Here is a 16,804-nt window from a genome sequence, read left to right as displayed (position 1 = left end):
TCCATTTATCCTTCACCAATCTTTCACACATTTTGCACACCACACTTGTTAGAGACAGGTCTATAGTTTAAGGGCTCCTCTTTACTACCACCTTTGTAGATTGGCACTATGTTGGCTCTCTTCCATTCAATTGGGACTCTGCTTTCAATTAGGGAGCTTTCAATAATATTATGTATTACCCATGTCAACTGCTGATTGCACTCTTCTAGTATCCATCCTGACACTCCATCAGGTCCAGGGGCCTTTCTAACGTCTAGTCCCTCCATCTGTTTCTGGACATCCTCTTCAGTCACTTGGATTTCCCCCAGACCCATTTCTTCACTCATCTCACTCTTCCACACAAATGTTTTCTCTTTTGTGAATACTGATTGAAAACTCCTGTTCATTATCTCTGCCAATTCAGCTGGATCCTCACACATTTGACCATTCACCTTCAATCTGCTTATTCCTTCTCTATTTTTCATTTTGCTGTTCACATATCTGAAGAATAGTTTTGGTTCCTCTTTGCATTTGTCCATAACATCTTTCTCATAATTTTTCCTTTCTTCTCTAATAACCCTTACATATTCATTTCTTGTAGTTGTGTAGTTTTGCCATAGCTCCTGCGTATTTTTCCTCCGCCATCTATTCCATGCCGTTTCCCTCTCCTCCCTAGCTATTTCACATCTTGTATTATACCAGTCATTCTTATATCTTCTCTTTGTCTCAACTTTTGGTACTTATCTTTTCACTACCTCTTCATAAATATTGATGAAAGTTTCCCACTTCTTTTGCACATTACTTGCTGTGATAAGTGTACTATATGGATCCTTATATGGATGTGGATCCAATATGGATCTTTAGGAACCTTGTTGATCACTTTTCTCCATGATGATTTTCTGTCTCTTATGACTGACCTAATTTCTGTTTCTCTGTACTGCATCCACTTCAGAAGTCCTCCCACTTCATAGATGCTCTCTATCTTTCAAAGTAGTTTCTTGTGGGGTACTTTGACAAAAGCTTTCATGAGGTGCAGTTACATTCCATTTGTCCAACCATCACTTCGTTGTAGTATATTAATTATTCTTGAATAATAACATACCAATTTTTTTTGTGCATAATCTTTCTTCTCTGAATCCAAATTATCTGTCAGCAAAAGTGTTTGTATTTTCAAGTTGTTTCATCCATCTAATCTTTAATGACCCTCTCACAAATTTCTGCCACAACACTTTTTAAGGAGACTGGCCTGTAGTTTAGCGGAACTTGTTTACATCCTTTTTGGGTGTATCAATACTATGCTACCTTGCTTTTAGCCTCTAGTCATTTTCTTCCTCATTTCTGCAATTGTTACCTGCAGTTCCTTCAACCATTATATGCTTGCATCAGTTCTATCTTGACTTAAAATTACTCTCACTCGTATTTGTGTGTGTGTGTGTGTGTGTGTGTGTGTGTGTGTGTGTGTGTGTGTGTGTGTGCACATTTACCTAGTTGTATTTACCTAGTTTTAATGTATGGGAGGAGAGCTATGCATGACCTCAAATTCATATATCATCTCTTCACACACTACTTTCTCATCCAGTCCATTTCATTCATCTGCTACTCTGTGGGGAAAATCTGTTCATTTTCATATTCCTTCTATAACCATCTTTTTTTTTATCTTACATGATCCCTTGTGTCTCTCATGCCCCACTTTATTAGGTCTTCTCTATCAAGAACCTCCATATTCTTCATGATTCTATATATATATATTTTTTTTTCATGTAGGAGGGACACTGGCCAAAGGCAACAAAAATCCAATAAAAAAAAAAATCCCACTAAGATGCCAGCCCCAGAAAAGTGTCCAAAGCATAAGAATAATTGTCGTGAAACCTCCCTCTTGAAGGAATTCAAGTCATAGGAAGATGGAAATACAGAAGCTGGCAGGGAGTTCCAGAGTTTACCAGAGAAAGGGATGAATGACTGAGAATACTGGTTAGCTCTTGCATTAGAGAGGTGGACAGAATAAGGGTGAGAGAAAGAAAAAAGTCTTGTGCAGCAAAGCCATGGGAGAAGGGGAGGCATGCAGTTAGCATGCAGTTAGCATGAAAATAGCAATAGAAGACAGCTAGAGATGCAACATTGCAGCGATGAGAGAGAGGCTGAAGACAGTCAGTTAGAGAAGAGGAGTTGATGAGACAAAAGCTTTAGATTCCACCATGTCTAAAAGAGCAGTATGAGTGGACCCCCCCAGACATGTGAAGCATACTCCATACATGGATGGATACAGAGTTAGCAGCTGGGGGGGGGTGAGAAAAACTGGTGGAGACGTCACAGAACGCAACTTCATAGAAGCTGTTTTAGCTAGAGATTAGATGTGAAGTTTCCAGTTCAGATTATAAGTAAAGGACAGACTGAGGATGTTAAGTGTAGAAGATGGGGGACAGGTGAGTGTCACTAAAGAAGATGGGATAGTTGTCTGGAAGATTGTGTCGAGTTGATAGATGGAGGAATTGAGTTTTTGAGGCATTGAACAATACCAAGTTTGCTCTGCTCCAATCAGAAATATTAGAAAGATCAGAAGTCATGTGTTCTGTGGCTTCCCTGCGTAAAATGTTTACTTCCTGAAGGGTTGGACATCTATGAAAAGATGTGGAAAAGTGCAGGGTGGTATCATCAGCATAGGAGTGGATAGGACAAGAAGTTTGGTTTAGGTCATTGATAAATAATAAGAAGAGAGTGGGTGACAGGACAGAACTCTGAGGAACACCAATGTTAATAGGTTTAGGAGAAGTACAGTGACTGTCTACTACAGCAGCAATAGAATGGTCAGAAAGGAAACTTGAAATGAAGTTAAAGAGAGAAGGATAGAAGCCATAGGAGGGTAGTTTGTAAATCAAAGCTTTGTGCCAGACTCTATCAAAAGTTTTTGATATATCCAAGGCAACAGCAAAAATTTCACCCAAATCTCTAAAAGAGGATTACCAAGATTCAGTAAGGAAAGCCAGAAGATCACCAGTAGAGCAGCCTTGACAGAACCCATACTGCCGATCAGATAGAAGGTTGTGAAGTGATAGATGTTTAAGAATCTTCCTGTTGAGGATAGATTCAAAACTTTAGATAGGCAGGAAATTAAAGCAATAGGATGGTAGTTTGAGGGATTAGAACAGTCAGCCTTTTTAGGAACAGGTTGAATGTAGGCAAACTTCCAGCAAGAAGGAAAGGTAGATGTTGACAGACAGAGCTGAAAGAGTTTGACTAGTCAAGGTGCAAACACAGAGGCACAGTTTCAGAGAACAATAGGAGGGACCCCATCAGGTCCATAAACCTTCTGAGGATTTCGGCCAGTGAAGATATGGAAAACATCATTGCGAAGAATTTTAAAAGGTAGCATGAAGTAGTTGGAGGGTGGAGGAGAGGGAGGAACAAGCCCTGAATTGTCCAAGGTAGAGTTTTTAGCAAAGGTTTGAGCAAAGAGCTCAGCTTTAGAGATAGATGTGATAGCAGTGGTGCCATCTGGTTGAAATAAAGGAGGGAAAGAAGAAGAAAAGTTGTTGGAGATATTTTTGGCTAGATGCCAAAAGTCATGAGGGGAGTTAGATCTTGAAAGATTTCAACACTTTCTGCTAATGAAGGAGTTTTGGCTAGTTGGATAACAGACTTGGCATGGTTCTGGGTAGAAATATAAAATGCATGAGATTCTGGTGATGGAAGGCTTAAGTAGCTTTTGTGGGCTACCTCTATATCATGTATAGCACGAGAACAAGCTGTTTTAAACCAAGGTTTGGAAGGTTTAGGTCGAGAAAAAGAGTGAGGAATGTATGCCTCCATGCCAGACACTATCACCTATGTTATGCACTCAGCTCACAAAGACGGGTCTCTGACACAGAAGCAGTAGTCATTCCAATCAGCAAAATACCTCCTCATGTTCCCCTAACTAACAGAGGCAAAATGCCAGAGGCACCTTCACTTAGGGGGATCCAGAGGAGGGATTGGAACGATAGGACAAGATATAGATACGAGATTGTGATCAGAAGAGCCCAATGGAGAAGAGAGGGTGATGGCATAAGGAGAAGGATTAGAGGTCAGGAAAAGGTCAAGAATGTTGGGCGCATCTCCAAGACGTCACAAATACAAGTAGGGTGTTGCACCAATTGCTCTAGATCGTGGAGGATAGCAAACTTGAACTGACCAGGATGGTCAGTGAAGGGAGAGAGCCAAAGCTGGTGGTGAACATTACAGTCTCCAAGAATGGAGATCTCTGCAAAAGGGAAAAAGAGTCAGAATGTGCTCCACTTTGGAAGTTAGGTAGTCAAAGAATTTCTTACAGTAAGAGGAGTTAGGTGAGAGGTATACAGCACAGATAAATTTAGTTTGAGAGTGACTCTGTAGTCATAGCCAGATGGTGGAAAACTCGGAAGATTCAAGATCTTGGGCATGAGAGCAGGTTAAGTTGTTGCGCACATAAACACAACATCCAGCTTTGAATTGAAAATGAGGAGCGAGAAAGTAGGAAGGAACAGAAAAGGGGCTACTGTCAGTTGCCTCAAACACCTGAGTTTCAGTGAAGAAAAGATGAGCTTTAGATGAGGAGAGGTGGTGTTCCACTGATTGAAAATTAGATCTTGGACCATGAATGTTACAGAAGTTAATGAAGAAAAAGTTGAGGGGGGTGTGAAGACACTTAGGGATGTTGTCAGAAGGGTAGTTCGACCTGGGAACATTTGTGGTCCCCTCCCCAGATGAGGACTCCAAGGCTGGTGTAGGAGTCACCATGATAATTTTGAAATTTTGGGTGAAGGGTGTGTGTGTGTGTGTTATTAGGTGCTTGTAGTTTTATGTGGAAGAAGAGAGTTGCCTTTAGAGGGCAGGCTGTGACTGCCCCCTTGTGTTGTGAGACACAAAGGAAAATGCTCAGTGAGGTCACAGCTGGGTTTAATGATAAGTTCACAGCACTCCCTGATCCAGTGCTTTAGACCTCACTGGGAGTAATTATCATTTTGGCAGGTGCCTACTGCCTCCTCCTAACTAAATGCTATCAAGTCTCCTCTTTCCCTTCTTTGTTCCAGTATTGTGAGTTTCAGTTTTGATAGCCTCTCTTCATACAACATTTCTGACAAACTTGGTGCCAATTTTGTGGCTTCTCTCTGAGTACTTTCAAGTTTCCTGATGTTGCTTTTTTTGTGCTTGGTGACCATTTACTAGGCAATATGATTTTAGTATGTGCTTGTGTAGGTAGGTGCCCAAGGGTGCAGGAGAAGTGATGCTGCTGCAGTATATTAATATAAGTAAACTGTACTAAAGATAAATATATGAAGCTGTCAGGAGCAGCTGTGTCCTCCACATGAGGGTGAGTGGACGAGGACTGGTGATGCTGGGGCAGTCTCATGGGCAGTCAGTCGAAGTCACAGCTGGGGCTCTTGCCCGCATGCGGTCAGCAAGGAAAGGGAACCCAGCTGGCCAAGGAGCAGGCCAGAACACAGCTGTTCATAAGAAATACACAGTCTGCCCATCCATCACTTTCTTCAATTATATCTGTTATTTTAGAGAAGAAAAATGTTGTATTTGTGGTACATGATTTCCCTATTTTAAATCAAATTTTCTTGTTGTTAGTGTGCTGTTCGCTTCCAGGTGTTTAGTCCATCTATCCAATGTGTGTGTGTGTGTGTGTGTGTGTGTGTGTATTTACCTAGTTGTATTTACCTAGTTGTATAGTACAGGGTCCGAGCCAAAGCTCAATTAGTCCAGTCTCCATACCCGAATTTATCTAATCTCTCTTAAACATGTGCACACTCTTTGCCGCAACCACTTCTTCTTTTAAGTTATTCCATATTTCAACCGTTCGATGCGGAAAGCTGTATTTTTTAATATCTCCCAAACAATGACTCTTCTTTAATTTCTTCATATGTCCCCTTGTACATCTATCTCCTTCCTCCACTTTTACAACTAGGTCATCTCTGTCTATCTTCTCCATGTTGTTTATTAATTTGAACATTGTTATCAGGTCTCCTCTTTCCCTTCTTTCTTGGTGTTGGTAATCCAATTTCTTTCAGTCTTTCCTTGTAACTTAGGTCTTCCAATTCAGGTATCATTTTCATAGCTGTTCTTTGTATCCTTTCCAATTTCTTTATATCTTTCTTCTTGTGTGGAGACCATACCACTGCTGCGTATTCCAGTTTGGGGCGTATCATGTGTGTTATAATTTTCTTCATCATTTCTTTGTCTAGGTAATTAAATACCACCCTGATATTTGCTAGCAAATTATATGTAGAGCCAAATATTGCATTGATGTGTTTTTCTGGTGATAGCGTGTCTTGAATTATTACTCCCAAGTCTTTTTCTTCTTTGCCCTTTGGTATTGTGATTCCTCCCATCTTATACTCCCATGAAGGTCTCCTTTTACTTCTTCCCATCTCCATTACATGGCACTTCTTTATATTAAATTTTAATTTCCATCGTTTACTCCATTCATAAATTCTATCAATATCCCTCTGTAGTTCCTCACAATCCTCTTGGTTCTTTATTACTTTCATCAATTTTGCATCATCTGCAAACATGTTAATGTAGCTATTTAAACCCACCGTCATATCATTTATATAGACCTGAAACATTATAGGTGCCAACACAGACCCTTGTGGTACTCCGCTTGTTACTTCGCACCAACTTGATTTATTATCTCTGATTACTGTACTCATTTCCCTACCTTGAAGATAATCCTTCATCCACTTAAGTATTTTCCCTTTTAGCCCTCCTCGATGTTCCAGTTTCCATATGAGACTTCTATGTGGAACTGTATCAAAAGCTTTTTCCAGATCTAAATAGACTGCATCAACCCAACCATCTCTCTCTTGTAGTTTATCTATTACTCTTGTATAAAAGCTGAGTAAGTTTGTTACGCAAGATCTCTCTTTCCTGAAACCAAATTGTTTTTCTGTTATTATATTTTCTTGTTCAAGATATTGCACCCATCTGTTTTTAATGACTATTTCACAGAGTTTACTTACAATACTCGTGAGTGAGACTGGTCTGTAATTCAGTGGTTCCATCTTATTACTTCCTTTGTATAATGGTACTATATTTGCTCTCTTCCATTCCTTTGGTACTTTTCCCTCCTTCAAAGAACTGTTAATTATCTCCCATATTGGTTCTTCCAATTCCTCTCTACATTCTTTCAATATCCATCCATTTACTTCATTTGGTCCCATCGCCTTCCTAGTATCTAGCTCTTCCAGTAGTCTTTTAATTTCTTTTCTTTCCACTTGTATGTTTTCTATTCCTTTCTGTTGTTCCTCATCTCCCAGTGATGCAAAGACAGTTTCTCTTGTAAATACAGACTTAAAGCTTTTATTCAGTATCTCAGCCATCTCTTGTGTGGTTTCATAAATTTCTCCATTTTTCTTCAGCTTTGTAATGGTATCTCTATGCTTTATTTTTCCATTTACATATCTATAGAAAAGTTTGGGTTCTTCTTTACACTTTCCAACTATATCTCTTTCAAAATTTCTTTCTTCTTCTCTTCTTATTTTAACATAATCATTTCTAGCTGTTCTGTATTCTTCTCTATTTATCTCATTCCATTGTTTCCTCATTTTTTTTCCATGCCCTCTCCTTCTTCTTTTTTGCCTCAGCACACTTTGCATTAAACCACACTTTCTTATTTTCTTTTACCTTATATCTTGGCACATATCTTTCAACATCTTCTCTAAACTTGCTTAAAAACACTTCATATTTTTTCTGCACCTCCACTTAATAAATTACTCCAATCAAGCTCTCCGTAGAATTTCTTTAACCCTGTAAAGTCTGCCTTAGCATAATTTTTTCTCTCATTTTTATATTCCTCATTGAATTTTGGCACTTCTTCTTTGATCTCTATCTCCATCTTTACATGATCACTTTTTCCCACTGGACACAAATATTCTATACTTGGTTCATTTTCTGGCTTTTTTGTAAAAAACAAGTCTAGTAGTGATGGTTCATCTTCCCCTCTGTACCTAGTATTTTCTTTCACCCATTGATCCATCGTGTTTACCATCAGTCTGTAAAAATTCTTCACTCCATGTACTGGCAATCCCTGTCACCTCCATCTCCCCCCAGTTTATCTCCTTGCTATTAAAATCTCCTACTAGTAACACCTTGTTTCTTATCTTTAGCATGTCATCTATACTTTTTTATGAACTCGCTTTGCATGTGCTTATAATTATCAGTCCCCCAAGTGTTGGTCTTTGGAGGCATGTATGCAACAGTAATTTTTCTGCTTTCTTATCCTTGGATCTTGATCTCCACACTCAATGTTTCTGACCTCCCTTCACCATATTCCACTGTTTCTATCAAGATGTTTTTTCTTACTAGAATCATCACTCCTCCTCCTCCCTTATTCTTTCTGTCTCTTCTCCATGTGTTATATCCTTCTTCTTCAAATTCAACATTAATCTCCCTTGTTAGTTTTGTTTCCGTAATGCATGCCACTTCTGGTTTCTTTTCATGTAAATAATCTCTTAGTTCCCTTAGGCTGGACACTAATCCATTTATGTTTGTATACATAACTTTAATTTTATTTATTGTGGATCCATTTCTTTTGTGTTCTCTCTTTGTTGTCTTACTTCTTGCCCCGCATTCTTTAACCACCATTTCCTCATTTTCATGTTTATCACTCTCCATATATACCTTTCTGCCTGTTCCTGTGTTCTCTCTTCGTTTTTTGTCTTGGCCTCCTCTTTTAACTCTTTCACCTTGTTTCTTTCCTCCTCATTCATTTCTCTTCTTATATATATATATATATATATATATATATATATATATATATATATATATATATATATATATATATATATATATATATATATATATATATATCCTTCATACCCTCTATCTTTCTTAACAAACTCATTCTTCTCAAGATGTATTCGGCTGCCGCTTGGGTATTAAGTTGTGTGTGTGTGTGTGTGTGTGTGTGTGTATTTACCTAGTTGTATTTATCTAGTTGTGATTTATGAGAGGGGAATAATCTCATAGTATCCTGTCTCTATATCTATCCAGTTTGGTCTTAAAAAAAGCATGGACAGTTATGGCATTGACAACGTCTTCACTGAGTTCATTCCATTTGTTCACACTTCTTTCAGGAAAACTATACTTTTTGATGTCTCTTCTACAGTTAACTTTCTTCAACTTCTTACTGTGTCCCTTTGTACTCTTTGTGTCTAAATTTATAAAACATTCTTTGTCCACATTTTCCATACCATTTATAATTCTATAGATGTTTATTAAATCCCCTCTCTCTCCTATTTTCAAGGGTAGGAATTTCCAACATTCTTAATCTCCCTTCATAGGTAAACTTATTCAATTCCAGAACCATCTTAGTGACTGTTCTTTGTATTTTTTCTAATTTTATAATATTCCTCTTCATTTGAGGAGACCACACCACTGCCGCATATTCCAATGTTGGTCTTATCATGGAAATCAACTTTTTTTATCATTCCTTCATCTAAATATGAGAATGCCATTCTTATTCTTTTAAACGAATTCATCGTCTCTCTGGTAATTTTATCAGTGTGTCTGTCTCGAGTCAAATTTTCAGTAACTGTTACTCCCAAATCCCCTTCCTCTTTTGATTTATGTAACTTCACACCATCCATCTCATAATGATATTGTATTCTTTTCTTACTCTTACCAAACTCCTGGAGTTTACTTTACATTTACTTAAACTGAATTCCATTTGCCAAAATTTACTGTCTATTTATCTTATTTAAATAATCTTGCAGTACCATACAGTCATTTACATTTTCTACCCTTCTCATCAGCTTAGCATCACCTGCAAATAAATTCATATAACTATCTATTTCTTCATTTATGTCATTCACATATATTACAAACATAATTTGTCCCAACACTGATCCCTGCGGAACACCACTAGTTACTTTCAGCCAAGATGGATTCTGGTCTTGTATTACTGTTCTCATCTCTCTATCATTCTATCATCCAGATAATCCTCCATCCACTCCAGCAGTCTTCCTCTAATTTTTTTATAATTTTATATCCTTCATAGCAATCTTCAGTGTGGTACTTTGTCAAATGGTTTCTTCAAGTCTTAAGTAGACACCATCCATTCATCCATCTCTCTTCTGCACAATATCAATTACCCTTGAATAAAAGGACAATAAGTTCATGGAGCATGATTTTCTCCTAAATCTAAATTGACAATTTACCAAAACTTTATCTCTTTCTAAGTGTTCCATTCATCTTTCCTTTATTGTCCTTTCACATAATTTTCCTACAACACTAATCAAGGACACATGTCTATAATATAGTGGGTTTTCCTTATTTCTTCCTTTGAATATTGGTGTATTATTTGCTCTCTTCCAGTCTTTTGGTACTCTTCCCTGTGACAGTGATGTCACCACAAGACTGAATTTTATCTGCCAGTTGTTTTCTACATTCCTTCAATATCCAGTTTGATACTCCATCTGGACCAGTTGCTTTATTTACATCAAGTTCTTCCATCATCTTAAGTATTTCCTCATAACTGACTGGGACTGTACTTAGTATATTCCTCACAAACTTATCCCTTCCAGCATCAAACTCCCCTTCCACAGTAAATACCAACCTGAAACTATTGTTCATAACCTCTGCCATGTCCTGTGCATCCTTATAGATTTTTCCTTCAACTTTCAATCTTGATACATCTTCCTTCTTCTTCATCTTCCCATTAATATGTCTAAAGAACAGTTTGGATTCATTTATACACTTATCTATTATATTTCTTTCATAGTTTCTTCTCCATTCTTATTATCTCAACATACTTATTTCTAGCATCAATATATTCCTCCGATCTGCTCTCAGTTTTCCCCTTCCATCCATTCCAAGCATTTAGCTTACAATTTCTAGCCTCTTTGCATTTTGTATTGAACCATTCTTTACCCTTTCTACATCTTGCTCCTCCTCTTGGTACAAATTTCTCCAAAGCAGAATTATATATCCTTATAAATTCATCCCATTTTTCCCAAACATCTTTTGTGTCTTCAAGGTCTTTCCAGTCCACAGCAACAAAGCATTTTCTTAATTTTTCAAAGTCAGCTTTACTATATTTAAATTTTTTCACCTTATAATTTTCATCAATGATTACATTTTCATTTTTCAGTTTAAATTCCTTCAACACATGATCACTTTTTCCTAGATGGCTATCATAGTATAATATAGTTTCAATAATTTCCATGTCCTTGGTAAACACTAAATCAATTTTTGATGGTTTATCTCTTCCACTAAATCTGGTATCACTATCAACCCATTGAGTCATTAAATTTTCCACTGCCCAGTTTAACAGTCTATTACTCGATGAGCTTTCACCCAGTAGTTGTCAATGTCTCCCAATTTATCTCCTTACAATTAAAATCACCAACAATAACTATATCACTGCTTTCCATCACTATCTTTTCAAGACCTTTTAACAAATCTACCAACATTTCTTCATGCTCTTCTTTTCACCGAGCATTGGTCATAGGTGGCACATACTCTCCTACATAATTCATTATCCTTCCATTACCACTTCTACTCATTACTTGTAGAATTTCAGACTTGTCTTGTCTTCACTTTTTATTACCCTGTCCACTTAACACACCTTTTAGTCAGAATGATCACTCCCCCTTCTCCCTTGTCACTTCTGTTTTTCATCTATAAATCATATTTATCATCACCAGTGTCAGGGGTTCCCCATTCATTTTTCCATTTTGTCTCACATAATATAGCAACATCTTGTGTGTGTGTGTGTGTGTGTGTGTGTGTGTGTGTGTGTGTGTGTGTGTAGCTAGTTATAGGGTATGAAAGTAACAGCTATGCTCATGATGTTTTGTCTCTATATCTTTCATGATCTAATTTGACCTTGAAATCATGTATCATCTTCATGTGAACCACTTACTTTTTCAGTCCATCCCATATTTCTACTGTGTGTGTATGTGTACACTCACATTCACTTGTGGGTGCACTTCTAAGATTGGCAGCACATATCTGCAGATTTTCAGCATCCTTGGGTGTCTCTATTGCCTAATCCCTACAGATGATAATGACTGTGGTGATAACTAAGAACAAGACAAAATTATGCTGAACAACTTTAAGATTAACTACTGATCCCTTTAAACAGGATGGTGGTATTAAGAAAGAGGAGGAAAAGGACAAAAAACCTTTAAAAGCAACTGTGATCATTAACAATGCTCCCATCTGCCATACCCACTCCCTGCTGGTCCCCTTCTTGGATGAGTGCTGGCCACAAGTGCTAAATCATCAGGGCCTTGCTACAGCTGTACATGCCATTCTCTTGTCCAAATCCCCGTAAGTTGGAGAGATGTGTATACAGAATGTGTATATAGTGGTAATTCAATGCTCAAACTTCATTAGTTTCAGAAGGCTACTCAAGTACTAATCTGTTTGAATAATGAATTGATTTTTCCCTTAAGGAATCATATAAATTTGATTAATCCATTCTATGCCATCTTAGAATACATACCCTTACAAAAGTATTTTGACTCAAATTTAAAATGAAGTTAGCATAATTTATGAATCCTAAAAAAAAAAAACACAATATTTATAGAATGTAAAAAAGAAAAAAAAATCTGAAACATGAGAAAATTTACAATGAAGTTAAGAGGAGCTATGCATTGACAACTACAGTAGGACTAACATTTTTCTATATTTCAGGTAGGATGTGTGATGAATTTGGGTGTGTATGTTTGGTCAATTGTCAAGCTAGTAGTTTATTACTGATTGGTTTTGTTTGATTATTTATTTATTTTTTTATTTATTTGTTTATTTATCTTTTTTTTATAAATTTGAATTAGAAGCCATTCTAATTCACAATCTTTCATTCAAAGTCCTTGGAACCATAACTTGAGATTTAAGATTTTTTTTTATTTGATATGGTAGGTTTCAGCATTGTTTAAAGTGAAGATTAAGATAAATGATTAAATTATTCTTTTCTCTTAGTTAATCACAACTAATAGAGAAAGGCAATAACAAAAACTCATCATTCAATGCTTTAAATTTATTTTAGCTGAAGATAAAAGTTAGGTGTAGTGAGTATGTCAGCTAAAACCACCACAGCCATTGCTACTTTCCTCCATGGTCAGATACCCTGTAGCTTGCATCAGTAATTCCTCATATTGCAGCAATTCATAATCATTAAATTCTCAGGGTTGATAAAGCTGATTTGGGTAAATGGAACAACAACATGAGATGTTAGTCATTTTGTTTCTTTGTTTACAAATTGATTAGTAAGTGGCTCACTATACTCGTAGATTCCTGTCACAGTAGCCACTTGCTTAGACCACAACACACTTAAAAGTAAATGATAATATAATCAACCTCTTGCTGGTAAATAATCATTTATGACATGTTTTGCATTTTAGGAGGATGGCTGTTTCAGCAGTAGCAGTGCAACATCACATCATTTGTGTACCACATCAACAAAAAGCCATCCTCTTTGCCATTTCAAATGCACTGGCTTGTAAATCCTACAGTTAATCAATATTTTGATTCATATATTTGATATTTTAAAAATTCTGATATGAAAAATAACAAAGAAAGCTTATGTTCATGTCTAGAATTTTTAGTAAGGGGATCATTTTAAAAACAATAAAAGGGCATTGTTCTATTGAGAATATATATATATATATATATATATATATATATATATATATATATATATATATATATATATATATATATATATATATATATATATATATATATATATATATATATATATATATATATATATATATATATATATATATATATATATATATATATATATATATATATATATATATATATATATATATATATATATATATATATATATATTATGCTGATGCTGGTAAACCAGATCATACCTGGCTGGCTTCACTATCACTAACTTATTGTCTGTCAGGCACTTATCGGTATTCTGGGGCTTATATCACTGTTTTTAACTTACCACTCAATCACATGGGTCCTGTGACCAGGGGCCTTGCGAGTTATATGGAGCTTGTCCTGAAGGCAGGGGTGGACAGGAAGGTAGGCAGTGATGGAAGTTACAAGGCTTTTTTCACATAGGTATGATAGCACTAGTCCCGGATATATATATATATATATATATATATATATATATATATATATATATATATATATATATATATATATATATATATATATATATATATATATGAGGACACAAACATGCTCTGCGAGTTCAGTTTTAGGCACACAGTCACTTGTTATGTATACAGTCACCATATACTCTTGGGAAGAACAGACATAGCAAGGAGGCTGGTGATGATGGGGACATGCATGTGTCCACTTTGCAGGATTGTGATAGCAACTCAGTTCACTCTCTGTTGGGAACAGTGACTCAACTCTGACTGGTGTCCCCTTGCTAAGGTCTCTGGGGACCCACGCCACTACTGCCAAAATCACTCATGAGGATTACACACAGGAAAATTCACTCATACATACACATATATACATAATTGGTGGAAGCAAGTGAAGAAAAGGATTTTTCAGGATTCAGAGAAGAGAAAGGAAATGTGAGGAGGATAATCAGCATAGAGAAAGAAATAAGGTGCATGAGGGAACTGATCTCTGGCATTCTGAAAAAGCAGGACAAGCTTATTATGGAAAACAAAGAATTGAGAAAGAAGTATAGTGAATGTGAGAGAGCTCTAAAGATAAATAATGAGATGAAAGAGGTAATGGAGGAGTTAAAGAAAGAAAATGGGATATTTAAGACTTAGTGTAATGGATATGAAGTAACTCTGCAGGGGCTGCAAGAAAAGGTGGAGGATAGTGCAGGAAAAGTGGAAGGGGCAGGATGTGAAACCAAACTGGAAGAACTGAGAAATGCCTGGAAGAAAGAACATAAGGATGAAAAAGTTAGCTTCAAAGAGGTAGTAAAAAAAAAACAAATACAGAAAAAGACCAAGGACACAGTAACTCAGGTAATTAAAGAAAAGGAGATTTTGGTGAGAGACACAGTGGATAAGAAGAAATGCATGGTCTTTTTGGACTTCAAGAGAAGAAAACCCAGTAAAGTTTGAGAGAGGGAAGAGAAGGAGTTGGTAAGGAAAATTATTACAGTGGTCCAAGATGAGGAACAGGGACTGGAACAAGAAGTGGAAGAAGCATATAGAATTGGAAAATATGGTGAAGGAGGTAAAAGACCGTTAAAAGTGAGGATGAGATCCCAAGTTGCAGTAAAGGAGATCCTAGTGAGAATTGGGAAGCTGGCTGAAAGTTCGGAATACAAGAATATTTGGGTAAAAAGAGATATGAACTTGGAAGAAAGGGAAAAAAGAGAGGGATCTGAGAAATGAAGCTAAGGAAAGAACATGGGAGAAGGACAGAGACTGAGAAGAGGAAATTTTATTAGAGGGTACTAGATATGAGACTAAGGAAATGGTATATTCGGGAAAGGGAACAAGAAATAAAAAAAAAAACACAACAGCAGACAGAGATAATACAAGTGGTGGGAGGAGTAGTACATTAAGAGTAATGTATACAAGCATAGATGGATCGCTTTCAGGTGTACTGGAAGTGAGAGATTACCTAAAGGAAAATAGACCAGATGTGTTGTGCCTAACCAAGTCAAAGTTAAAAGAGGAAATCCACTTAAGCTTTAAGGAAGAGGAATATAATTATTGGAGGAGAGATAGAAAGGGAAAAGGAAGAGGAGGAGTACTGATAATGGTTCAAGATGATATATACATATCAATATGTATATATCAAGTACAATATGGAGATGGCATGGTGGAGGTCATAGGTATAACAATCATGACCAGTGGGAGAGATAGGAGAAGGATCATATTAATGTATGTGTCACTAAAGACTAATACATGGAGGCTGGAGGAACACAAGGAAATGCAAAAGGAATTCTTGAAGTGCCTAGACAACATGATAAGGAAGAACAGTAAAATACTACTAGTGGGAGACTTTAACTGTAAAAATGTAAACTGGTAGGAGATGGAAGTTGATAGAAATGTTGAACTGTGGAATGAAGAAATACTACAGTTAGTTATGGAGAATACAAAGGAATAATGGGTGGAGGAATTTACAACCATTAAATACTTAAGCCCAATGGGAAAAAGTGACCATGTTTTGTTAGAAGTGGTACTGCAAGATTGGGAGGTTCTACCATGTAAGGAGGATTATTAAAATGGGAGACTAAATCATGCAAAGACAAATTTCACAGAGTTAAGAAAATTCTTTGGGAGTATTGATTGGAAGAGACTTATGGAGGGCAAGACAGTGCAAGAGAAATACAAGACATTCCTGAAGAAGTACAATGAGGATGTGCAGAAGTATTAACCTGTATATAAAGTATATAAAGTAAGGAGGAGTAAACATATTTGGTATAATGCCAGATGTGCAGAAGCTAAGAAAAGAAAAGATATAGCTTGAAAGAAACTGAAGAAACAAAGAAATGAAAATAATAGAGAGCAGTATAAAGATGCAAGGAATGGGTATGTTAGAATAAGAAGAGAGGAGGAGAAACTATTTGAAAAGAATGTGGTAAAGAAATGTGAAGAAGACCCCAAACCTTTTTACAGGTATATCAATGAAAAGGTGACAAACAAAGAGACCATTGACAAGATAGTAAAGGGAGAAAGGATATATCAAACAGTGAAAGATGAGTGAAATTATGAATGAGAGTTTCAAGTCTGTGTTCAATGTGGAAGCAGATTTTACAGAACCAAATGAGGAAGTGTGGGAGTGGGGGGGTTGGTTATTGGAAGTCTTTGGTTATTGGAAGTCTTGGTGCAAAAACATGAAATTGGCAAATTGTTAGAGAAGTTGGATGTCAGGATAGCATTGGGGCCTGAAGGAGTGT

The 16,804-nt window shown here is 36.6% G+C and overlaps 1 protein-coding gene across 1 annotated transcript in view; it reads left to right on the top strand.

Annotated features, from left to right (window-relative positions):
- LOC135111690 (GDP-D-glucose phosphorylase 1-like) overlaps positions 1-16,804 on the top strand; it is a 164,372-nt gene that overhangs the window by 66,400 nt on the left and 81,168 nt on the right. The window contains exon 5 of the mRNA XM_064025285.1: positions 12,086-12,273. Within this exon, the coding sequence (XP_063881355.1) occupies positions 12,086-12,273 (188 nt within the window). The remainder of the gene's footprint in view (positions 1-12,085; positions 12,274-16,804) is intronic.

The sequence above is a fragment of the Scylla paramamosain genome, chromosome 2 (assembly GCF_035594125.1).
Source record: "Scylla paramamosain isolate STU-SP2022 chromosome 2, ASM3559412v1, whole genome shotgun sequence".
NCBI classification, from domain to species: domain Eukaryota; kingdom Metazoa; phylum Arthropoda; class Malacostraca; order Decapoda; family Portunidae; genus Scylla; species Scylla paramamosain.
The sequence above is the reverse complement of the archived record's forward strand: the minus strand, read 5'-3'. Positions and strand labels throughout refer to the sequence as shown.